This window comes from Archocentrus centrarchus, chromosome 22, assembly GCF_007364275.1.
Source record: "Archocentrus centrarchus isolate MPI-CPG fArcCen1 chromosome 22, fArcCen1, whole genome shotgun sequence".
Taxonomy (NCBI): domain Eukaryota; kingdom Metazoa; phylum Chordata; class Actinopteri; order Cichliformes; family Cichlidae; genus Archocentrus; species Archocentrus centrarchus.
In genome coordinates, this window is record NC_044367.1 from 23,896,137 (window position 1) to 23,914,714 (window position 18,578).

The 18,578-nt window shown below is 40.7% G+C and overlaps 1 protein-coding gene across 3 annotated transcripts; it reads left to right on the plus strand.

Annotated features, from left to right (window-relative positions):
* Positions 1 to 283: 283 nt before the first annotated feature.
* Positions 284 to 17,774, plus strand: wdr43 (WD repeat domain 43). 3 transcript variants are annotated; one of them, XM_030718557.1, is made up of 19 exons: positions 317 to 523; positions 1,745 to 1,879; positions 2,139 to 2,260; positions 5,090 to 5,210; positions 5,415 to 5,533; positions 5,647 to 5,749; positions 6,043 to 6,107; positions 7,512 to 7,671; positions 9,715 to 9,801; positions 10,034 to 10,159; positions 10,682 to 10,828; positions 11,069 to 11,155; positions 11,431 to 11,462; positions 12,097 to 12,160; positions 12,635 to 12,748; positions 14,470 to 14,539; positions 16,659 to 16,717; positions 16,969 to 17,138; positions 17,321 to 17,774. In XM_030718557.1, the coding sequence occupies exons 1-18, from the start codon at positions 317 to 319 to the stop codon at positions 17,101 to 17,103; spliced, it is 1,953 nt and encodes a 650-aa protein (XP_030574417.1). In that variant the 3' UTR covers positions 17,104 to 17,138; positions 17,321 to 17,774. The 3 variants fall into 3 exon arrangements, with proteins under 3 accessions (XP_030574416.1, XP_030574417.1, XP_030574418.1); XM_030718556.1 differs by having other exon boundaries at positions 284 to 523; positions 16,969 to 17,774; XM_030718558.1 differs by lacking the exons at positions 14,470 to 14,539; positions 16,659 to 16,717 and having other exon boundaries at positions 12,635 to 12,678; positions 17,079 to 17,774.
* The last annotated feature ends 804 nt before the right edge of the window (positions 17,775 to 18,578 follow it).

The following is an 18,578-nucleotide window of genomic DNA, read 5'->3' on the forward strand; positions in this document are numbered from 1 at the left end:
GACTGTGAAAAAGATAAGAGCTGTGATTACATAACTGTACAATAGAACGATAAGACCGGGGTTAAAGGCCTGCTTGGGTGTGGGGCCTCAGCGACTGGAAAAAAAAATAATAATCATCATCATAAAGTATAGACAATTATTGGCGACTAGGAGGCAGTAATGTAACTTAAAATGATGCCTCCTGCCATCAAAACCCAAAGAAGAGAGTCCGGAGGTAGTGGGAGGTGCTGACACCAAGTGCGCATGTGCGCAAAGGGCCACACGTGGGTTGTGTACACCGCGACGCACGCACGCAGACGCAAGTAGCGCTTCAGAAATGGCGGCCGACGGTGGCAGTTCTTCGCTGCAGCTACCCTGCGTTTTTTCACCCAAATCACGGCAGTTCTTAGCGCTGTGTGCCCAGGATGGCAGACTTCGCATTTGGAACACAGACAGTAAAACACTTCATCAGGAATATGTGCCTTCAGCTCATCTGAGTGCCACCTGTACGTGCATAGCCTGGGGACCATGCCGGACAGTCAAGGTACGTGAGGCTGTTGTTAGCGTCAGCAACGAGGCCCGAATAAAGCTGCATTTGACAACGTGTTATAAAGGTGCAGCTGGTAAAACGGGAGAAGTGCTACTTTTCAGAAAGTAAAGTTTTTGCTGATCTCCGAAGGCTCTTCCGTTTGCTGTTGGAAACACTTTTTGGAGCTGACGGACGTGCTTATCGGCGGAGCCACGTTAGCAGCTCGCTAGTTTTCCACGACTGCGAAGAGCGCACATGTTTGTCCCACATGGTGCTCCAAGCAAATGACGAATGTGTCTTAATTTGGTATTTCATGGCGAACCTACCCTAAAGAATACTGACTGGAGGTATTTTAAACCAACTGAGTGATTTTCGTTGGCTTTAAATTGTTATTATTGTGAATTGACGAGTTATTGAAGTTCGCATCAGCCCAGCGGAGCTTCAGCAGCGTGTGCCACCATGACACTTCTAGAAGCCGAGGTCCGCTAGCTGTACCTCAGTTTATCAAGGGGTAGTTTGCTGAAAGTTTATTAAAAAGTCAAGGTAAAATTAACATGGGTGCTGAAATCAAAGAATTTAAATGCTACAAATATGAACTGGTAATGGCTAACTCTTTTTTTCGATTTTTTTTTTTCCCGTTATGTACATTTTTTAAAAATAGCATTATCAAGAGAGCGTTTGGAAAAAATTTTTTAGCGGTCACTGTGCTGCTGTAGAAGTGGTTTGATATGTGGAACCGTAGTACCAAGCACTGATCCTATTTTCAGTCCCCATACAGATTCCTTGGCTTTGATATCTTTGAATAGAATAGAAGTTTATTGATCCTTTGCAGGAAATTGCTTCGTTACAGTAGTAGCAGTTTAACACTAATACAGTATACAGTGCTATAAGAACGCAAAATATATACTAGATACACAATATAGATAGTATGTAAATATAAATACTATATACAAAATATTAAAGTTCTATACACAACATAAATATAAATTCTATATGCAACTGTGCATTAAGGTTAGTGGTTAAATTTAAAGATTGCTAACATGGATCTTTTTAGTGTTACAGATGTGAAGCAATATTAATTCACTAGTAAGTTTAATGCAACATCACTTGTTGAAGTGGTGTCAGATTTTGTAAAATTAAATGTCTATATGTTTTGAACAGTACCTGGAAAAAATGGCAAATTCTAATAGTTTTGCATTGTTTTTGTAATGTTGTCACTGCAAATCTTTGTTGCAGGAGGGGCCTCAGAGGAAGAAGAGGAAATCAGAGGCTGTGCAGGTGGAGGAGAAGGCAGACTTGTTGGCGATGGGCACAGCAGCTGGTACTGTGCTCATCTATAGTACAGCAAAGGGTGCATTGCATTGTACCTTGGTGAGTTTAAGACCCAACACGCTTTGCAAAGAATGGCTAAATTTACAGCCTGCTGCAGAATGAAAAATATTAGCTGTTAAGGAAGAGAATTTCATAAAATACCCATAATCATACCTTGGAATAAGATGCACCTGATAATTTGTTGGATGCAAAAACAAGTTTTCTTTTGTAAGAATTTTTGAGCATTAGTATTGCATTCGCTTTTTTAATATCAAAGTGCTAGTTGTTTACAGTTGCTAACTGTAATTATGTGTCCCAGGATGGAGGCCACAGTGGAGGAGTGAACTGTGTCGAGTGGCACTCTGAAGAAAGTTTATTATACAGCGGTTCAGATGACACAAATATTGTAGAGTGGGACCTGCAGACGGGCAAGACGCGAAGGTCAGTATCTAAGTATCCCTTTAAGATAGTTTGTTTAAAGCAAGAAGAAATGACCAAGCACTGAGCAAAACACTTTTTCTGTAATGGCAGCTGGTTTAGAAGGGGAGATGAATTTACTGTTTGTTACTGTGAAAATTATTTATATTTGCTTTTTAGTTTCTCTTTATTTATTCTTGCTGTTCTACAATTCATTTAACTATATTACTAGTAGTTGCCGGGGCTCTCTGTGACACTGCAAGCTTGTCTGTGAGAGACACTTTGATTAAGTCATTATAGAAGAGTGTCCAAATGTTGAAACTTTTCTTTCACACCTGCAAGTCTGTCTTATAAAAAGGACTTTTAGAGAACTTATTTCTTTTTAAACCATTTACAGTTTTCACATTCTAAACTATTCTTGATGCTGTATGTTGTCACAATATCACTTGAAATTTAAATGTTTTAAAAGCCCATTGTTGCCTTGCTTTTCCACCTGTAGAGACAACATTGGTGGTATGAAAAATCTGAATTGCAGCTTAAGTGGTCACAGACCCACTGAGCTCTAAAATACAGCAGTATCATTGAACATTATACCATCAGGCATTTATTATCACTATATTTCATCATGAAGGCTACTTGTCTGGTGACAGATATATTAGCTGCACAGGCACAGTCAGCAGCAACAATCATGGGCATTAATGTCACCATGAATCCTCACTTGATGCTCAATAAAGCCCATTTGTGGTGCACAAAGTGGTTTGGAGAGTGTTAGTTTCTTGCTGTTAACCGGTGGAGAGCACCAATAAATAATATGCTGTTGGCCGTAACTATAAACTTTTATGCTCGTAATTTGAGTTGGAAAAAGAATAACCAAGTGATAGAAAACACAACAGCGTTCCTTGCACATCACACTTGAGGTCATTATCATCTTATTGTTGGTGCAGCAAGTGGAGCAGAGTCCATCCGTTTCCTTTTAACTGCTTGTATCAAACAGACGAATTTGACTTTGGTCACTGTGTGGTCAGCTGTCTGAAGTTTGTCAAAGCGGGGAAAGTGCCATTCAGGTCCTGCTTTCCACATCGCTCTTTGCTAACCTTAAAATAACTTCAGTTTGATGCAGACTTAAGTGCTTTTTTGCTTCATGCTTACTACAGTTTTTAGCAGTCCAAGGAGTAGGTGTCAAAGTTTACTTGCTTTTTTTTTTTTTTTAAGTGTCTGATTCACTGAAGTTTTAAGCTTGTCACTAAGAGGATGGGGAAAGTGTTATGATGTGGTTTCTATGACATCAAGAAGGAAAAACCTGGGGGGGGATTTAAACTGAAGATGAATACAATCAGCTGCCTTTCCAATGAGTCTTTCATCCTGCAGAGCTCCAATTTCACTGCCTTGGATGGCAGTTGGCAGCTGTAGTCCTTGTTCTTCTCTTCAGCCTCAGTGAGCTTCACTTAGTCTTGTATAAAACAGTTTTCTGCCTCATGCAGGTTCTGGTTGAGACCCTCGTGCTTGCAGCAGATCTCCAGAGTAGACTGAGAACTAGTACCATATTTTGTGGACCATAACGCGCACTATCAATGAACAGGTCTATTTTCATACATAAGGTGCACTGGGTTATAAGGAGCATGATAAAACATATGTAGAACGAAACAAAAGCGTCAGGTAAGTTTGACCCTTTAATGCCGGGCGATCGCTGCTGAAGCACCCGTTTCTTGCCCTCAATAGCGGCGAACAGCTGATCAAAGGAACGTTGATCAGCTGGTGTATTACCGTAACTCCGCAACCATTTGTCCTATCGAAAAAATGCAAACGGTTCCTGAAAGCCCAGAAATTGCGCGTCACAGCCATATAGGGGTATTACAGTATTTGTTGCCGGAAGTCCGGGAACGGCGGCACTTTTGAAGTATGTCGTGTCACATGGGACACATTCGGTGTTAAAGGGTTAACTTTATTCACCTCATTCACAATAACTCAGAATATTGTTCAGTTGTAACAAATACAGAAAAATACCCTCACATTTTAAATCATTCATCTTCCACAAATCCATCAAATTCCTCATCTTCAGTGTCTGAGTTGAACAGTTGGGCGATTTCGGCATCAAGCATGCCGGATTCCCTCTCGTCAGGCTCGTTTCTGCTGCGCTGCACTCGCAGCTTGTTCTTGTCTAATATCGTCAGTAGAGTCATTTTGTGAATCAATGATGGACTATTTTAGAGAATTCAATGAGGCCTTTGAACTGATCTGCCAAACCGGAGGCCATATCACTGCAGACCATGGCATGGTGCAGTGGTGTGGATGCCTCGAGCATTGGCGGTCAGACGGCAGCGCTCAAATTAGACAAACGGACCGACATTTTCTAACTATTTGAAAAGCGTACGCTGGGTGTTACCCCCCTGTCGTATGCTTTGTACGCTCTGGAAAATGTCTATTTGTAAAGCGCCCCTTACCAAAGTCACACTAAAACATTTTGAAAGATTTTTGAGCGCAGTGTACCACATAAAATTGGTTCAAGGTCAGTAAGAGCCACAAGAATTCATACATAAGGCGCACCGGATTATAAGGCGCACTGCCGACTTTTGAGAAAATTTAAGGATTTTAAGTGCGCCTTATAGTCCGAAAAATACGGTAGTCCTAGAGAGTGGAGTTGGAGGACAAGATTCACTTTGGAGAAGCAGCTGAATGATATTGAGACCAGCCACAAAAGCAAAAAAGCCCAACAATTGGGGAAGAAAGTGCTAAAATGAATCGCCAGATATGCGTGGGTAGATATTAATGTACCATGGCGGCACGCCCGAGTTAAGTTAATTTGTGGGGAAAACTACTGATGAACCTAATGTCGTCATTGTGTCTTTGGTACAGTAAGTGGAAGGCAGACCGTGCAGCGGTGACCAGTTTGTGTGTGAGCCCTGATGGTAAACTGTTGCTGTCAGCTGGACACGTCATCAAGATGTGGGACTTGGACACCAAGGAGGTTTACAGGGTGAGCTTAATTCCAGTTTGTTTTATTAGACATGTTTGGGTTTTTTTTGTTTGTTTTTTTTTTAATTAGACATAAGTCATCTAATGAAATCACTTTTAATGCAGATCTGTTGTTAACACTCTAGAGGAGTCAGGCTTGTTACCGTAGTGTTGTAATGGTATTTTGATCAGAAGTGAACTCGGCCAGTTTGTTGTTTTTCTGTAGAAATTCACAGGCCACTCCACGGCTGTGACGACCCTGCGCTTTGCCACCACACGACCCCCTGACAGCAACGGCCTGTACTTTCTGTCAGGTGCAGCCCATGATCGACTGCTCAGTGTATGGTGAGTGCAGAGTTGATCTCAAGTGCTTTGTGACGCTGTGTAATTAAGTGTGTGTATATGCCAATGCACTGCCATCATATTTGCATAACTAATTCAAAGCTGTCTCACTGAAGGCAAGTACGAGGAGATGGAAAGGACAAGAACTCGGTGGTGTCCTTCACATTGACGGACGAGCCGCGGCACATTGACCTTGTTACGTCCAACAGCAAGGAAGAGGTAATGCATTGCTTTGCTTGTACGTTAAATTATTTGAAGTGCGTCTTTAATAGTGTAAAAGATAATAACTTAAATACAAACAATAACAAAATCATGGATTAACAATGCTCATATTGTTGTACTCAATTTGGATCCTGTTACTGTGCTACCATATTTAATTTTAAAAGAACAGTGGGTCTAAGCTAAAAGCTTTGCTCACGTGTGCTGCCTGGAGTGAGATTATGCTGGAACTTTGTTTTAATATTTCCTGTTTTCATGTGCAAATATTTTCTCTGCTCCTTTGTTTTTCACAGGCGGTGAGGCTGGCAGTGGTGTGTAAGGACGGCCAGTTGCACCTCTTTGAGCACTTTTTGAATGGGTAGGTTCTCAAAAATATTGTAGGTATGAAATATTTCAGCACCAGGCATTCATCTTTTGCTGTTTAGCACATTTCATTTGTCCACAGTTTCAAATGTGGCCAAACAGCCGTTTCAGAGCTTAAAGGTTGTGTCGCTCTTTTCTCAGGACTCAAAAATGCCACATAGTTTATAACGTCCAAGTGACAGCCTGCAGTTTTTGAACTTGTACAACTGCAAATTAGACGGGCTTTAAAAAAATCAATCCAGACTGTGATCACTTATCAAATCATAGTTAGCTATAAAGCCCCAGACAAGCAAGAAACTATGGGCCAAGTGCAGCCTTATGAGAGCAGCGTTTCCATAAGCACAGCATTAACATTAGCAGCTGAGACTGAAAAGGTAATAAAAGTGTTAAAGCCACAAAGAAGGTCTGCGATGATGCAGGAGATAAAAGGGTGAAAAAGAAGGGCAGCTAGAAACAATAAATGTGTGTTTGGACATGAGCAGGTAACAGAGTGTCCTTGGGTGAGACGCAATAAAGAGAAGAGTGAATTGCACTGCAGAAATTGTGCAAAATGAAGAGCCGCTAAACAAACTTTGGGCATGAAAATTTTAAACTTTGCTCTCTAAGATGTTGTTTTAAAAATTCAAGTCAGAAATTCTTAAACAATACGACACATACATTTATTCAGTTTATCCTCTGGACATAATGAAAGAGTTAACGTTGTCTCAGCCCCCTTTCTGTCAAATAGCCATCAAAAATCTGTTGTAGTCGCTCCAGAGTGGATGGGCTTAATGTTTCCATTGTGGTGTAGGGTCCACCTGACTCATGCACTGAAACAAGGATGACAAAGATTTTGTGTAGCTTCTGTTTTTCAGTTGCTGATCATTCAGTTTATTACCCAGCATCAGGCTCCACCCAGCAGTTTTTCAGGGTGGATCATAAGTAGCACTCCTAAAAAAAAGATCCTACACACAGAAAGATACAGACTGCCCTAAAACAAAGACAAACAGGCTGCTGTTCCCCTTTAGCTACATAAGTCCCCACCCCCTCCCCCTCCCTTCCTCCCTCTGGTAATAAATGTTAAAGACATTAATTTAATTTCTATTTTAATATACTTTATTTTATTTTAAGAAGTGGTGCCATTACAATCTGAGAGACTTCGTGGCACCAGCGCCACCCTTGTGAAAAATTAGTCTGGAGCTCTGAAAATGGGTGCATATGGAGTTGGGAGGACCTCCGTGCATCTTGGTGTTCTTTGCCCCTTAATGGCTGTTAGTGGCTATGGGCAAATATGTATCCAGTACTACAAAATTCAAAGTGTGGGTTACATGGATTCCTGTTGGTAAAAACGAAACATCACCAAGTACACGTTTTGTATGCTGTCTGCGCTCATGGCTGGTCTAAACCTTTGTCCCCTCAGCCCCTGTAAGAAGCCTTTGTCACCATCGTGTACAGTGCAGATGTCAGACACAAAGGTGTCCCCAATGCCGATCCCACTGCTTGCAGCTGCGCTTGGTGCAGATACTCGAACTGTGATGCTGGCGTATGGCAACCACCTACAGCCAGTAATGGAGAAAGTGGTGAGTACCCCGAAGGACACTGAAATACACAGTGTTATATAATAAGTAGCCTGGACAGCAGTGTGTTTTATATCGCTGATAAGACGATGTTTTTTTTCCCTCATATACATAAAAAAGTTTCTCAATTAAGATCTTTACTTAATGTGTGAAATTTACATCAAGTAAGCTGATGTGCTGGTATACCTCGTACTGTATAATTAATAAAAGCTCATTTTAGCTGCGGTCTTATTCACAAGATGTCAGGTAGCTCTGCATATTTGATTTGGCAGATTTTCTTTTACACCGAGTGCCTTTCCTGACACAGCCCTCACAGGATCCCCCCCACCCCCCAGGATCAAATTGGGGCTCTTTCGCTTGTTAGGCACATGTGTAAATCACTACGCTAAAATTGTCCCAACACAACAAATTCATGCTCACATTAACACCCCCTTTCAGCTTCATGTCTGAAGCTGATGTTAGGTTATTGAACACAAGAGTCATGTCGGCAGTCTTAACGGGTCCCGTTAAATTATATTTTCACACAGCTTTAAAAATGGCATCAGACTACATGCAGAAGAATTACTGGATATGCACATGTCAAGGACTGCTCATGTCCGTCTGAGTTGCTTCAACATTAAAAACAGTGCTTATGGGGCGCCCGGGTGGCTCAGTGGTGGAGCAGGTGACCACATGCGTATGCCGTGGCGCAGGTTTGCGTCCTGGCCTGTTGCCGATTTGCCTGCTTGTCTTCCCCCACATCTTTCCCCCTATTTCCTACACCCCTATACCCTGTACAGGTCGCCAGCCTGTCGCAGGTCTACATAAAATCGTTAAACTATATTTCCAAAAGTATTCGCTCATCTTGTCTTCACATGGATATGAACTTGAGTGACGCTGGACTTCCCTGAGCTCCTGAGAGTGACTCATTCTTTCACAAATGTTTGTAGAACCACTCTGCATGTTTGCATGCATGGGTTCTTCATTTTATACACCTGTGGAAGTGATGGGTGAGTGAATACTTTTTGGCAGTATAGTCCCATCTTGCCAGGTCTGATTTCATCAATCCCAATTTGGTCTCTCACTTTTGGAAAGGGTGTGTGAGGGACGTGGGCAGATGAAACTTGGAGAAAAATGGAGTCTGTGCTCACTTGAGTTGTAGTCTCAAGGTTGGCTAAATTCTCATTGGTCAGAAGATCACCAGGATTACTTTTAGAAGGAGCAAAGCACTGCATAATTAGCCTTCTGGGATTGGTTAATAAGTTTTTGCCAGCACAGGAAATAAACACCTGTGGAAACAGCCCAATTTCCAGGAGACTGTTGGGTCTAATTGAGTTAATTTTTACTTTTACTAAACAGTATTGACATGATCTCAAAGAAGACATCTGTGTGGCTGCATTTTATTAAAAAGGCTGGCCAAACAGTTTAGTAGGAAACTTTGCAAACAGCAGCTTAATAGCCAGCATGGCACAGAGCACATTTTATCTACCTTTGGATATTCCAACAACTTTCATGCTTAACGGCCGAGGTTTTATTGTTAACTTAATTAGATTTGGCATATTTAAATATTTAATAGTTTCTTCTTGTTTAAAAATAAATAAATGTAATGATGGGAATTGTTTAGTTTTGCTCTGTTCCTTAGTGGTTCATGTGTTACCCTCACCTGTTGATGTAGTTGTGGGCAGGTGCGCACTTGGCAGCTACATGTCTGTGGTTATCATTTCATTATAAAATGTGGCTTTAAAATGATTTAATAGAATCCAGTTAATTGCTTTTTATGTTTGTTTATAAGTTCTTTGGGCTGATAAGGCTGCTGGTAGCATGTACTTCACACACTGGCACGTTTTGTTAATTAAGAGATAACGTGAAATTGACAGACCACTGTAGCTTTAACAGATTGTTGTATATCCCATGTCTGGGAAGAAAAAAAAGGGGGGGGGCTCAGTGGTGATGAGCGCCTGGCAATATACAGCTGATAAATGTGTTGACAGCTTTCTCTTTGTTAGTAATATTCAACAGGATTGGTCAAACTCACCTGTCACTCTTCTTTCTCTGTCATCTGTGCAGGAGATCAATACAGCAGAAAGACATGTGTGTTTGACCCGGGATGTTCAGACCACTTTGTCCCTTTCCATGGAAACCACTGTCTCCAAGGTAACAATCAAGTCTTCATTTTCTTCACTTTATGTCAAGAAGACTGGTCCGGGCAGCTTATTTGCCAGTCCATGTGCACTCTAGATAAACTCCAGCAGTTTGAGTGACAGAAGTGTCACCCAAATATATATATATATATATATATATATATATATATATATATATATATATATATATATATATATATATATATAATATGAGATAAATAAATATATGAAATGGCGTCTTGCAGGTGAAAACTCCAATTGTGAATGCCAAGAGCAAAGTGCTGGTCCCTGGGCTTCCTGGTCACCAAGCTCCACTTAAAGGAACCTCACAGGGATCAGAGAAGAGGAAAAAAGACACAGACACCAAAGAGGTAGGCCCAGACTCTGCATGAGTGCATCTGTCTGTCTCTCTGATTGGGTCAGCTTTTTGGCTTTGGCCCCAAAATAATGAAATGAGCATACATGTTTTCACCACATTGTTGGTGCAGTGATTAGTCACACACTAATCAGTCAGGAGAGGCTCTTAACAGGTGATCTATTATGAGTAGGACACGGTTAAGCTGAAAGCGCATACATCCTCATCTAACCCACTCAAAGGTGGATAAAAACCTGCTTAATGATAATGCGTCTGATCATTTGTCATTCTGCAGTTGCTGTTTTTTCAAACTACTGCTTTATCTCATTAACTGGATACATGTACAAGCTGCTTGTGCTCAATGCTAACAGTGTTTTTATTTTGTTGATTATTCTAAAGGTGCAGAAACAGAGAAACTCTCTGAAAGGTTTCACATTTAATTAAGTGTGTGCATATGTGGTATTTTAACTGATGTTTTTGGTACTAAACTACTTTAGTTTGTAAACTTCTTGTCTGAGATAACTCTGCTCCTCTACAGATGTCAATAGCAGAGCGACTTGGTGAAATTGATCTGTCTACAGTCTCTGAGAAAGGAGCTTCCAAAGGGACGGCCTCGTTACAGACGGACAATTTTGCCGTACTGCTGGTGCAGGGCCTGGAGAGCAATGACGCCAACATCCTGAATGTAAGTTCTCCTTCCAGAGTGTGAGCGCAGACACAAAACTTTGAGGTTTCATCCAAAGTCAAATATCAATCTCCAAAACGTCTTTCAAAAATCTTTGAAACCAAGTCTGAAAGTGGTGACTTTGATCAAGTTTCTACAGTAATGTGAGCTGAATATAAACAGAGCCGTGTCTTCTGGCATGTCTTGGGTTTAACATTAACTTGTTCTGTACAAACATTTTTTTCCCCTTCCCTCCTAAAGAAAGTTTTCCAGACTCGCAAAGAGATGGTAATAAAGAAGACAGTGGCTCGGTTACCCCTCCCTGCAGTTCTGCCGTTAGTGGAAGAAGTAAGTGTCGCCTTCCTTTATGTGAAAAAAACTGACTTCAGTCAAAGTTTGGTTTGTCTCATTTGTTCCTGTGATGCGATGGTCATGATTTTTCAGCAGTAATCAAATTTTGAATGCATTCTAAATATATTCATTTTTATGTATATATTCAGAACTGCCTATCGCTACTGTGAAGCTGCACTAACCTGCACATGCGTTTTGCCCTGTTGTCAGGATGAAGTGAAGTGAAGTTGTGTTAACTGCAGTTTTTAATGAACCCTGTTTCTCCTCTGCAGCTCACAAAGAGGCTCCAAGGGCACCCGTTCATGTAAGTGTAAGCTTGACGGATCAAGTCGGCATTTAATTAGCTTGAGTTCAGTGTTTGTCCACATCAGACATTAGTGCCTGGTGCAATTATTCGTACTACTGCTTTTTTAGTTTTGGTCCCTCTATATGGTATCTTTGAGAGTGCTGCGAGAACGAGGCCAAAACCAAGAAATGTGCCATCATTTTGGAACTGTGTTGATGTCATTGTGTTTGGTTAGATGTCCAGAAGCTGAAGACGGTTTCACTTTTTGTACACGAGTAAATTTTCCACACATGAATTTTGAAGCTATGGCATGCTGCATTAAAGGTGTTTTCTATCAAGCAGCTAAATGAAAGTATGGAAAGGTGCAGGGTTCTGGCCAGGAAAAAAAAAATTCAGCCCAGCGTGTGTGTGTGTGTGTGTGTGTGTGTGTGTGTGTGTGTGTGTGTGTGTGTGTGTGTGTGTGTGTGTGTGTGTGTGTGTGTGTGTGTTGGGGGGTGGGGGATAATTAGCATTAACTTCCTAGTTATCCTACTATAATAAACTTTATTTCCTGTAGAGCTTATGGAAGACATTCTAACTAACTGAACTCTGTGGATGTGAATCAGCTCTGGTCCCTTTTCTTAACAGCGTATGCATTTGTTCGTTCTTACAGGGCAGTCTTAATGGTACGGTGGCTCAAGGCTGTACTTATGCACCACACATCATACCTAGCATCGGTGAGTCCACACTGTCTGCACTCACTTTATTATCTGTACTGTCATTTGTGTAGTGACCAACAGTGCACATTGATGTATAAGCCCAGAAACCAGGTATTCATATTTAATGAATGGCTATTTAGAGGTAGGTCTTTGCACCACATCAGATCGTCTCTGGCCATTAGTGTGACTGATTAAAATACCCCCACAAGCAGGAGCTAATCTGATTGACATGCAACTTTCTAACCTGCTGTTCATATCACTCTGAACAAAAGAGACCCAAACTCATTGTTGACCCCTTTGCTTCCACAAAACAGTTGGAATTACCACATTATACTTTTAAATGCGAACTGAAGCCGAGCTTGCTTTATGTAAATGTCACCTGAAAGAAATGGTTAGCAGAGGCGCCAAATCTCTGGCAGAGGTCTGTGAGTGCTTTCTTGTTGTCTGCTGAAATGTTTTTACCTTCAGCTGATCCATCTGTGTATCCAACAGCTGCCAGACCTTGTTACCCAGCTGGGAGTCCTTTATCACATGATTGAGAGCAGAGTGAAGATGTTCCACAAGCTAACAAAGCTGCATGGGAAGCTCTATCTCCTGATGACACAGGTATGTGCCAGCATATACAGTGATGTGCACTGTATCAGTAGCTCTAAGTGTTTTCAAATGACTGGGTTTTGAGTGTTTGTGAGGTGAATTGGGGGTCAGGCAATGCTTAGATGGCCTCCGTCATGTTGATGTTGTGTCTAGCAGCACCCTTAAAATGCATAATGTCCTCCAAAACCTCCACTGTGAGCTGAGGGGTTTGGGTTGAAAATATTGAAATGTGTCAACAATCAAAGCCTCATGCTTTTGTTTATATTAGAGTATAAAGTTGGAACAGTTTTTTTTTTTTTGGTTTTTTTTCCTGCAGTTTTAGTACTATAGGCAGTGTCAGTTTTACACTACTGAAAAGATAATGTGCACATAATAATCAATTTTACTACTGAATATTATAATTTACTCCTTGAGGGAAAGATTTCTCTAAATAGGCCATGTAAAAATAACAAATGTGCCAGTTTATACAGAAAGAATGAGAACTTTCAACTGATTGTGTAGCCGCACAAGATTTTTTTTTTATTTTTTTAAAATTCACACTCAAAAGTCTTGTGCTTCATAATAATCCCATATAATAAAAATAAACAGGACTGTGATGCGTCATTCAGATCTGTGTCTGAGGGCTCTCAGGCTACAGTCTGATTGCACAGATCCTTGTTTGCGTTTTCTTTTCCCCACTTCTGCTCGTTCATACCTGTGAGGCTGTGAAGATGCAGGCAGATAAGCTTGCATCTTGCTTCTAAACACTGTATTGTGCAATATTCAGTGACTGCTTTGAGAGCTCCAGGTGATCGGGTTTTGTAAAACCAAACTTTTCTATGTATTGTTCCACTTTTTGATCCGGAGAGATCCTTTATTTATCCCCCAGGGGAAATTCACAGCAAATAAACTCCCCAAACAAGATAAGTAACAGACACATTAGATAGTGGTGTTAGACAGTGCTGTAACTACACTGTAACAAACAGATGTCACACTGTGTATGTTGCTCTTTTTTTTAAGTACATTTTATGCAGATGTATATAAAAATCTCATCCTTTTTATAAGAGTATATATCACTGTGTAGTAGATAATGGACCATCTGTATGGGAGTGTAAGCACTGGTTATATATAGTTACGATGAATAGATGCCTAGAAATGTGACATTTTCTCACAGTCACAGCCAATCCAGCTGTCTTGTCTTGAGTACACCTCTAGAACAGTTTGTGCTGTCTGTATCCATAATAGCTTCTGAACGTATGTAATGAGCACTCTCTGCCAGCGTACACTTTTAATAATGGTGATAACATGACTTGGGCTTGTCGATGCAGCTTCTTTAGAAACTGAAATGAGGAGAGGAAAAGTGCAACTTGGTGAAAGTGTGATTCTTAGAGGAAACTGCAAATCCCAGTGTAACAAAAACATATGTACATATATTGATTTTTAGTTTTTAAGTTTCAGCTGGGTTGTTTGGTTTGTGTAAAAGATGTTTTATTGTTCTGAGTAAAAAAACAGTGAAATCAATACTTAAGTTGGAATTACAAACTGAACAAATGCAGTAATGGTTGGTATTGAAAACCATTTTTAAGTGAAGTTATTTCACTTACAGGTAGAACAATATATTTTAATTCTACAGCATAAAGAAACAAAACCTTTTGAAACTATGTATTTTAGTTGGGTTTTTAATGATGAGTTTAAAAAAAAAAAAATCCAAATCCTGCTTTTGGGTCTAAAACTATCTTCCATTTTACCACTAGATGGCGACAACTGACAGCAGCAACATGGTATCAGACGTCGACCACACAGCTAAGCTGGTGTATGAAGATGGTGAGTGTTTGTTCTTCTGTTTAGTCTCACCAACCTTCTGATTTTCAGCTCTCTTCTTTCAAATCTTCGTCTCAGTTTCTTCATCAGTTTTTCATGCATGTCATTATCGCCTTAACCAATGATGCACTCCACCGAGCGGAGGGTGTGGCAACTGACTTCATTTAAAAAAAAATAATAATAAAAATCAGCTTTTTTTTCACCCTGTACATCATCTCTTGTCCATTTTTGATGGTTTGTTGACTGGATTGGCTTCTTGAAGTTGCTGCAGCGCAACAGGTCACATGGATGCTCTGCTGAGGTCTCTGCGCCACCGCACTGTTGTCTTCTCATTATTTTGTCTGGCCTTCATTATCTTGTCATTTCACCTCAACTCATCTGGGACTCTGACGACTGCCCAAAATTGGTTGAGATTTATGAAAACGGCGTCGGCCATCGTGCAGCAGCCACTCTTGGCGATGCACTGCACGGAAACATGACTCCTGTTGCCTGGCAACCTGACCGGCAGCGTTCAGATCCTCCCCTTTGAGCGAACAACAAGGCCCCACTCTGTTCACTCTCATTTCTCATTACCGTACTGTATAAAACGCTTTATTGAACCACATAGAAAATTGGCTTTCATGAAATAATTAACCTGCGCGTTGAGTTCCAATATCCTTGTCAGTGGTCCAGGATGTGAAGGTTCATTGAACAAATAAAAAAAAAAGTTCATAAAAGAAGCTGATGAGCAGGAAGCAGAACTTTGTTCTGAGTGTCAGGATGATGCTGTGCTCTGAGCTTTTTATAGGTCCAACTTGGGAATTTGACAGGAAGCTTTAAACTGCTAAACTAGTCAGTGAATCATAGTTTATACAGTAGGACCAGAAATGATTAAGCCATCTCTCTGCTTCCCAGTTGTGCTAATTGTTGTTTGTATGAGTAACATTAATTATACATTGATTAGTCCCAGGCGTGATGCAGATAATAAGGCTGCCAGTTAGAAAATTTGTACTTGTCATTTTGTTACATAAATGCTGCCATTTCACAACCAGCGGCGGGGGTGTCTGTAGACTGTACATAAAAGATGGACACAGTTTCTGGGAAGGAAATATGAAGCAGTACTGAACTACCTTAAACCTATGTTCTGGCCAGCAGGGGGCACTGTGTTGCGAATCAGTGATCTTTCCTGATGAGTTTCATGGTCTCAGCTGCTCATTTCAAGTCATATGAAGCCCAGCGTGTTTATTTTATAAACCAACACCCTCTTAAAATAAAAAGTCATTTTTTCAGGTTTTTCAGAAAACACAAAAAATGGAACCAAATATTGAAAATATGATATTAGGCAAAAAAAATAAAATAAATGTCAAATAATTACTTGGGGCATTATTTTAGGAAGGTGACAAAATGATGGTCATTGAGGCAAATGGGACGATAAAGTTAGAGATTAACGAGTTGCTGTCATTTGAAAGTTCAGCAACTCTCAGTTTCTTAAAATTCTTCGTTTCTGCTGACCAAAGCTCCAAAATCAGGTTCCCTGCTCATTTGTTTTATTGCAGCAGAGAAAAGCATCAAATACTGTGAAAGAGATTCTAGTACTGTTGAATACTTGTATACTCTGCAAGTAGTTACGGTTTGCTTATAAAAGCCTGAATCATATAATCATGCTGAGATTGTGCTGTTTTATTCACTGAGGCCTTTAAAAGCATTGATTTTTGTTTTCTTTTAAATGAGGCGGGAACCTCTTTATTTCATCCTTACAGTCTCCATATCATCATGGTGATTACTTCTCCCTGGTTTTACTGTTGGACAGCATGTAGGCATATTTATAGTTATGACATATAGCTGCTGAGTATTTAGCAATATCTATAACCATGTCTGGCTGGTCAGTGTGCAGGCAGCAGACAGTGACTGGCTGATCTAATGGGACAGAGACTCATCAAATCATGATGACGTCCAGCACCATAAAGTTCATATTATTGTCACAACTGAACGTCTCTGCTGTAGTAACATGTAAAGACCTGAATGTCGCGTCTTCCTTTCTTTGTTTTTTAACCTCTGTAGAAGGTTTGCACTTGCATGGACTGAAAGCCATTTGGTTTCATCAGCCGATTGATTTTTGTTTTCCTTTGCCCGCCCTTTCCAGAATCATCTGATGAAGATGAGGCATCCGGTGATGAAGGTCTCCCTGATGAAGACTCTGATGTAAGTTAAACAGATTTCAAGTCTTTTAGCTGCTCTTCCTCACACTATTTTTGAGCATTAAGTCAGTGGAGATTTGATGAGACACAGCAAACAAATACGAGCCGCTGCCATCTATGACTTTGTAGAAGCTTTTGCAGATATTGGGCAACGCTGGCGCTGGGAAGAAAAACAAGTAGATTAGTAGCACTCATGCTGTCAGGCTGTCCGTTTCTGAGTTAAGCTGAGGTCTTATATTCGCGTGTCCTTCTCAGCACTGGGAGGAGGACGAGGCGATGGAGGACGACGACCAGGAGGAGCAAGAAGACGAGGATCCCGACAACAGAACAGAATCCAAAGCAAACGGCGAGGAGGACATGGAGCATGAGAACGAGAGCGAAGAAGAATGAGAACACAAAAATACCAATCGAACAGAAAACGGACCTGAAAGAGTTATATATATACTTTCATTTTATTTTCATGCATTTGATTTTATTATCAGAGTAAAATGCAATTTTAGGGACACCTTGAAATGAGGCCAGGTGGGCCCCTCTGTCTCACTGCAGCTCTGTTCAGCCACGGGGTCGGCGACGGTGAGCCCGTCGTTTCCGCTCAAAAAGAAAAAAATGAAACTGAAGGTTCCTCGACCGATTTGTGCGTCTGCATCCCAGCTCTACAGCCTGATGCGTTTGCACTGACTACCAGACTAACTTAGTTGTTGGGTTTGCCTACTTTCTTGAGTCTGCATTCCAAATTTTATGTCATAATGTTTAAAATAGTATATTGTGTGTTCAGCTTTTCATTGCAGCGCTGTGGGATTGGTTTATTTACACTCTGTAGGCCGTTTGAAACACTGGCACAAGTGCAAACGCGGAGCAGGAGTGGAGTTTGGATGCAGCTTCCCCACCCCGGGGTGTTTGTTGTACAGAATACCAGAGGTGGGATTTCCAGGCAAGACCATACATCATGTCCCACACAATGTAAATCTGTATGTACAGTGAAGTGTTTGTATGAGCTCTTCCCTCTACAGCCTCCCCCAGAAAAGCTTGGGATTAAATGAAATCCTGTAAAGTCTCCTAAATGCTGTTTGTTTTTTTCTTTTTTTTTTTAAATTGCCTTCAGATTTGTTGCAGCCTTCTCTTTTTTTTTTTTTTTTTTTTTTTTTTTTTTTTTTTTTAAATGTGTTCTTTGTGTGTTTAATATCTGGACATGCCCTGATGTCCACAGTCTATAACCCACAGTCACAGGGGCAATGGAGGACAAGAAATTGTGAACTTTGCTCTAGTAGGTGAATAAATGGGTTTTTCAAAGTGGCTTGTGGTGTCCGGGGGTCATGGACATATTTGAGAGTCAGTTTCATAGTTAAGATGGTGTGTCTTTTATAGGCACTGATAAAGAGAAGATTGATGTAGCCTCCATTTCTGTAAAATGAAGCACATACGGAAGTGCCTTAAGCCTGCATTTGTTTTATTTCTAATGGCCGGCCTAGAAAATTGTGATTCTCTAAAAGTCAAAGAGAAAACAGTCCAACTGCTCACTTGATTTATGATCTGAGTAAAAACCTTCTGATGGGTTTATGGTCTCAGCTGCTAGTTTCAAGTCTTATTGAATACAGCATAATTTATTTTGGCCTTTTAAGGCATTTGTTTGACATTTATTTGAAAGTGGGGAGAAAGTGAGGGAATGACGAGCTCTAAATGGCCCGGGGCGTGCAAACCGAGGCAGCTGCAGGAAGGACGTCAGCCATTAGTACGCTTGCTCTACCAGGTGAATTAAAGGGTGTCCCAGTTTGTATATTATGCTCCTGTTTAAAGTAAAATTGATAAAGTAGGCTATGTGTTACATCACGGTTGAAGTTTTTTTTTTTTTTGGAATCAGTGAATAG

Bases quoted from the DNA above. Each gene is read 5' to 3' on its own strand.
- wdr43 (XM_030718556.1), top strand. From the start codon at position 317: ATGGCGGCCGACGGTGGCAGTTCTTCGCTGCAGCTACCCTGCGTTTTT. The intron at 2,261-5,089 runs GTCAGTATCTAA...TCTTTGGTACAG, and splicing joins CAGACGGGCAAGACGCGAAG to TAAGTGGAAGGCAGACCGTG. The intron at 12,161-12,634 runs GTGAGTCCACAC...TGTATCCAACAG, and splicing joins ACACATCATACCTAGCATCG to CTGCCAGACCTTGTTACCCA.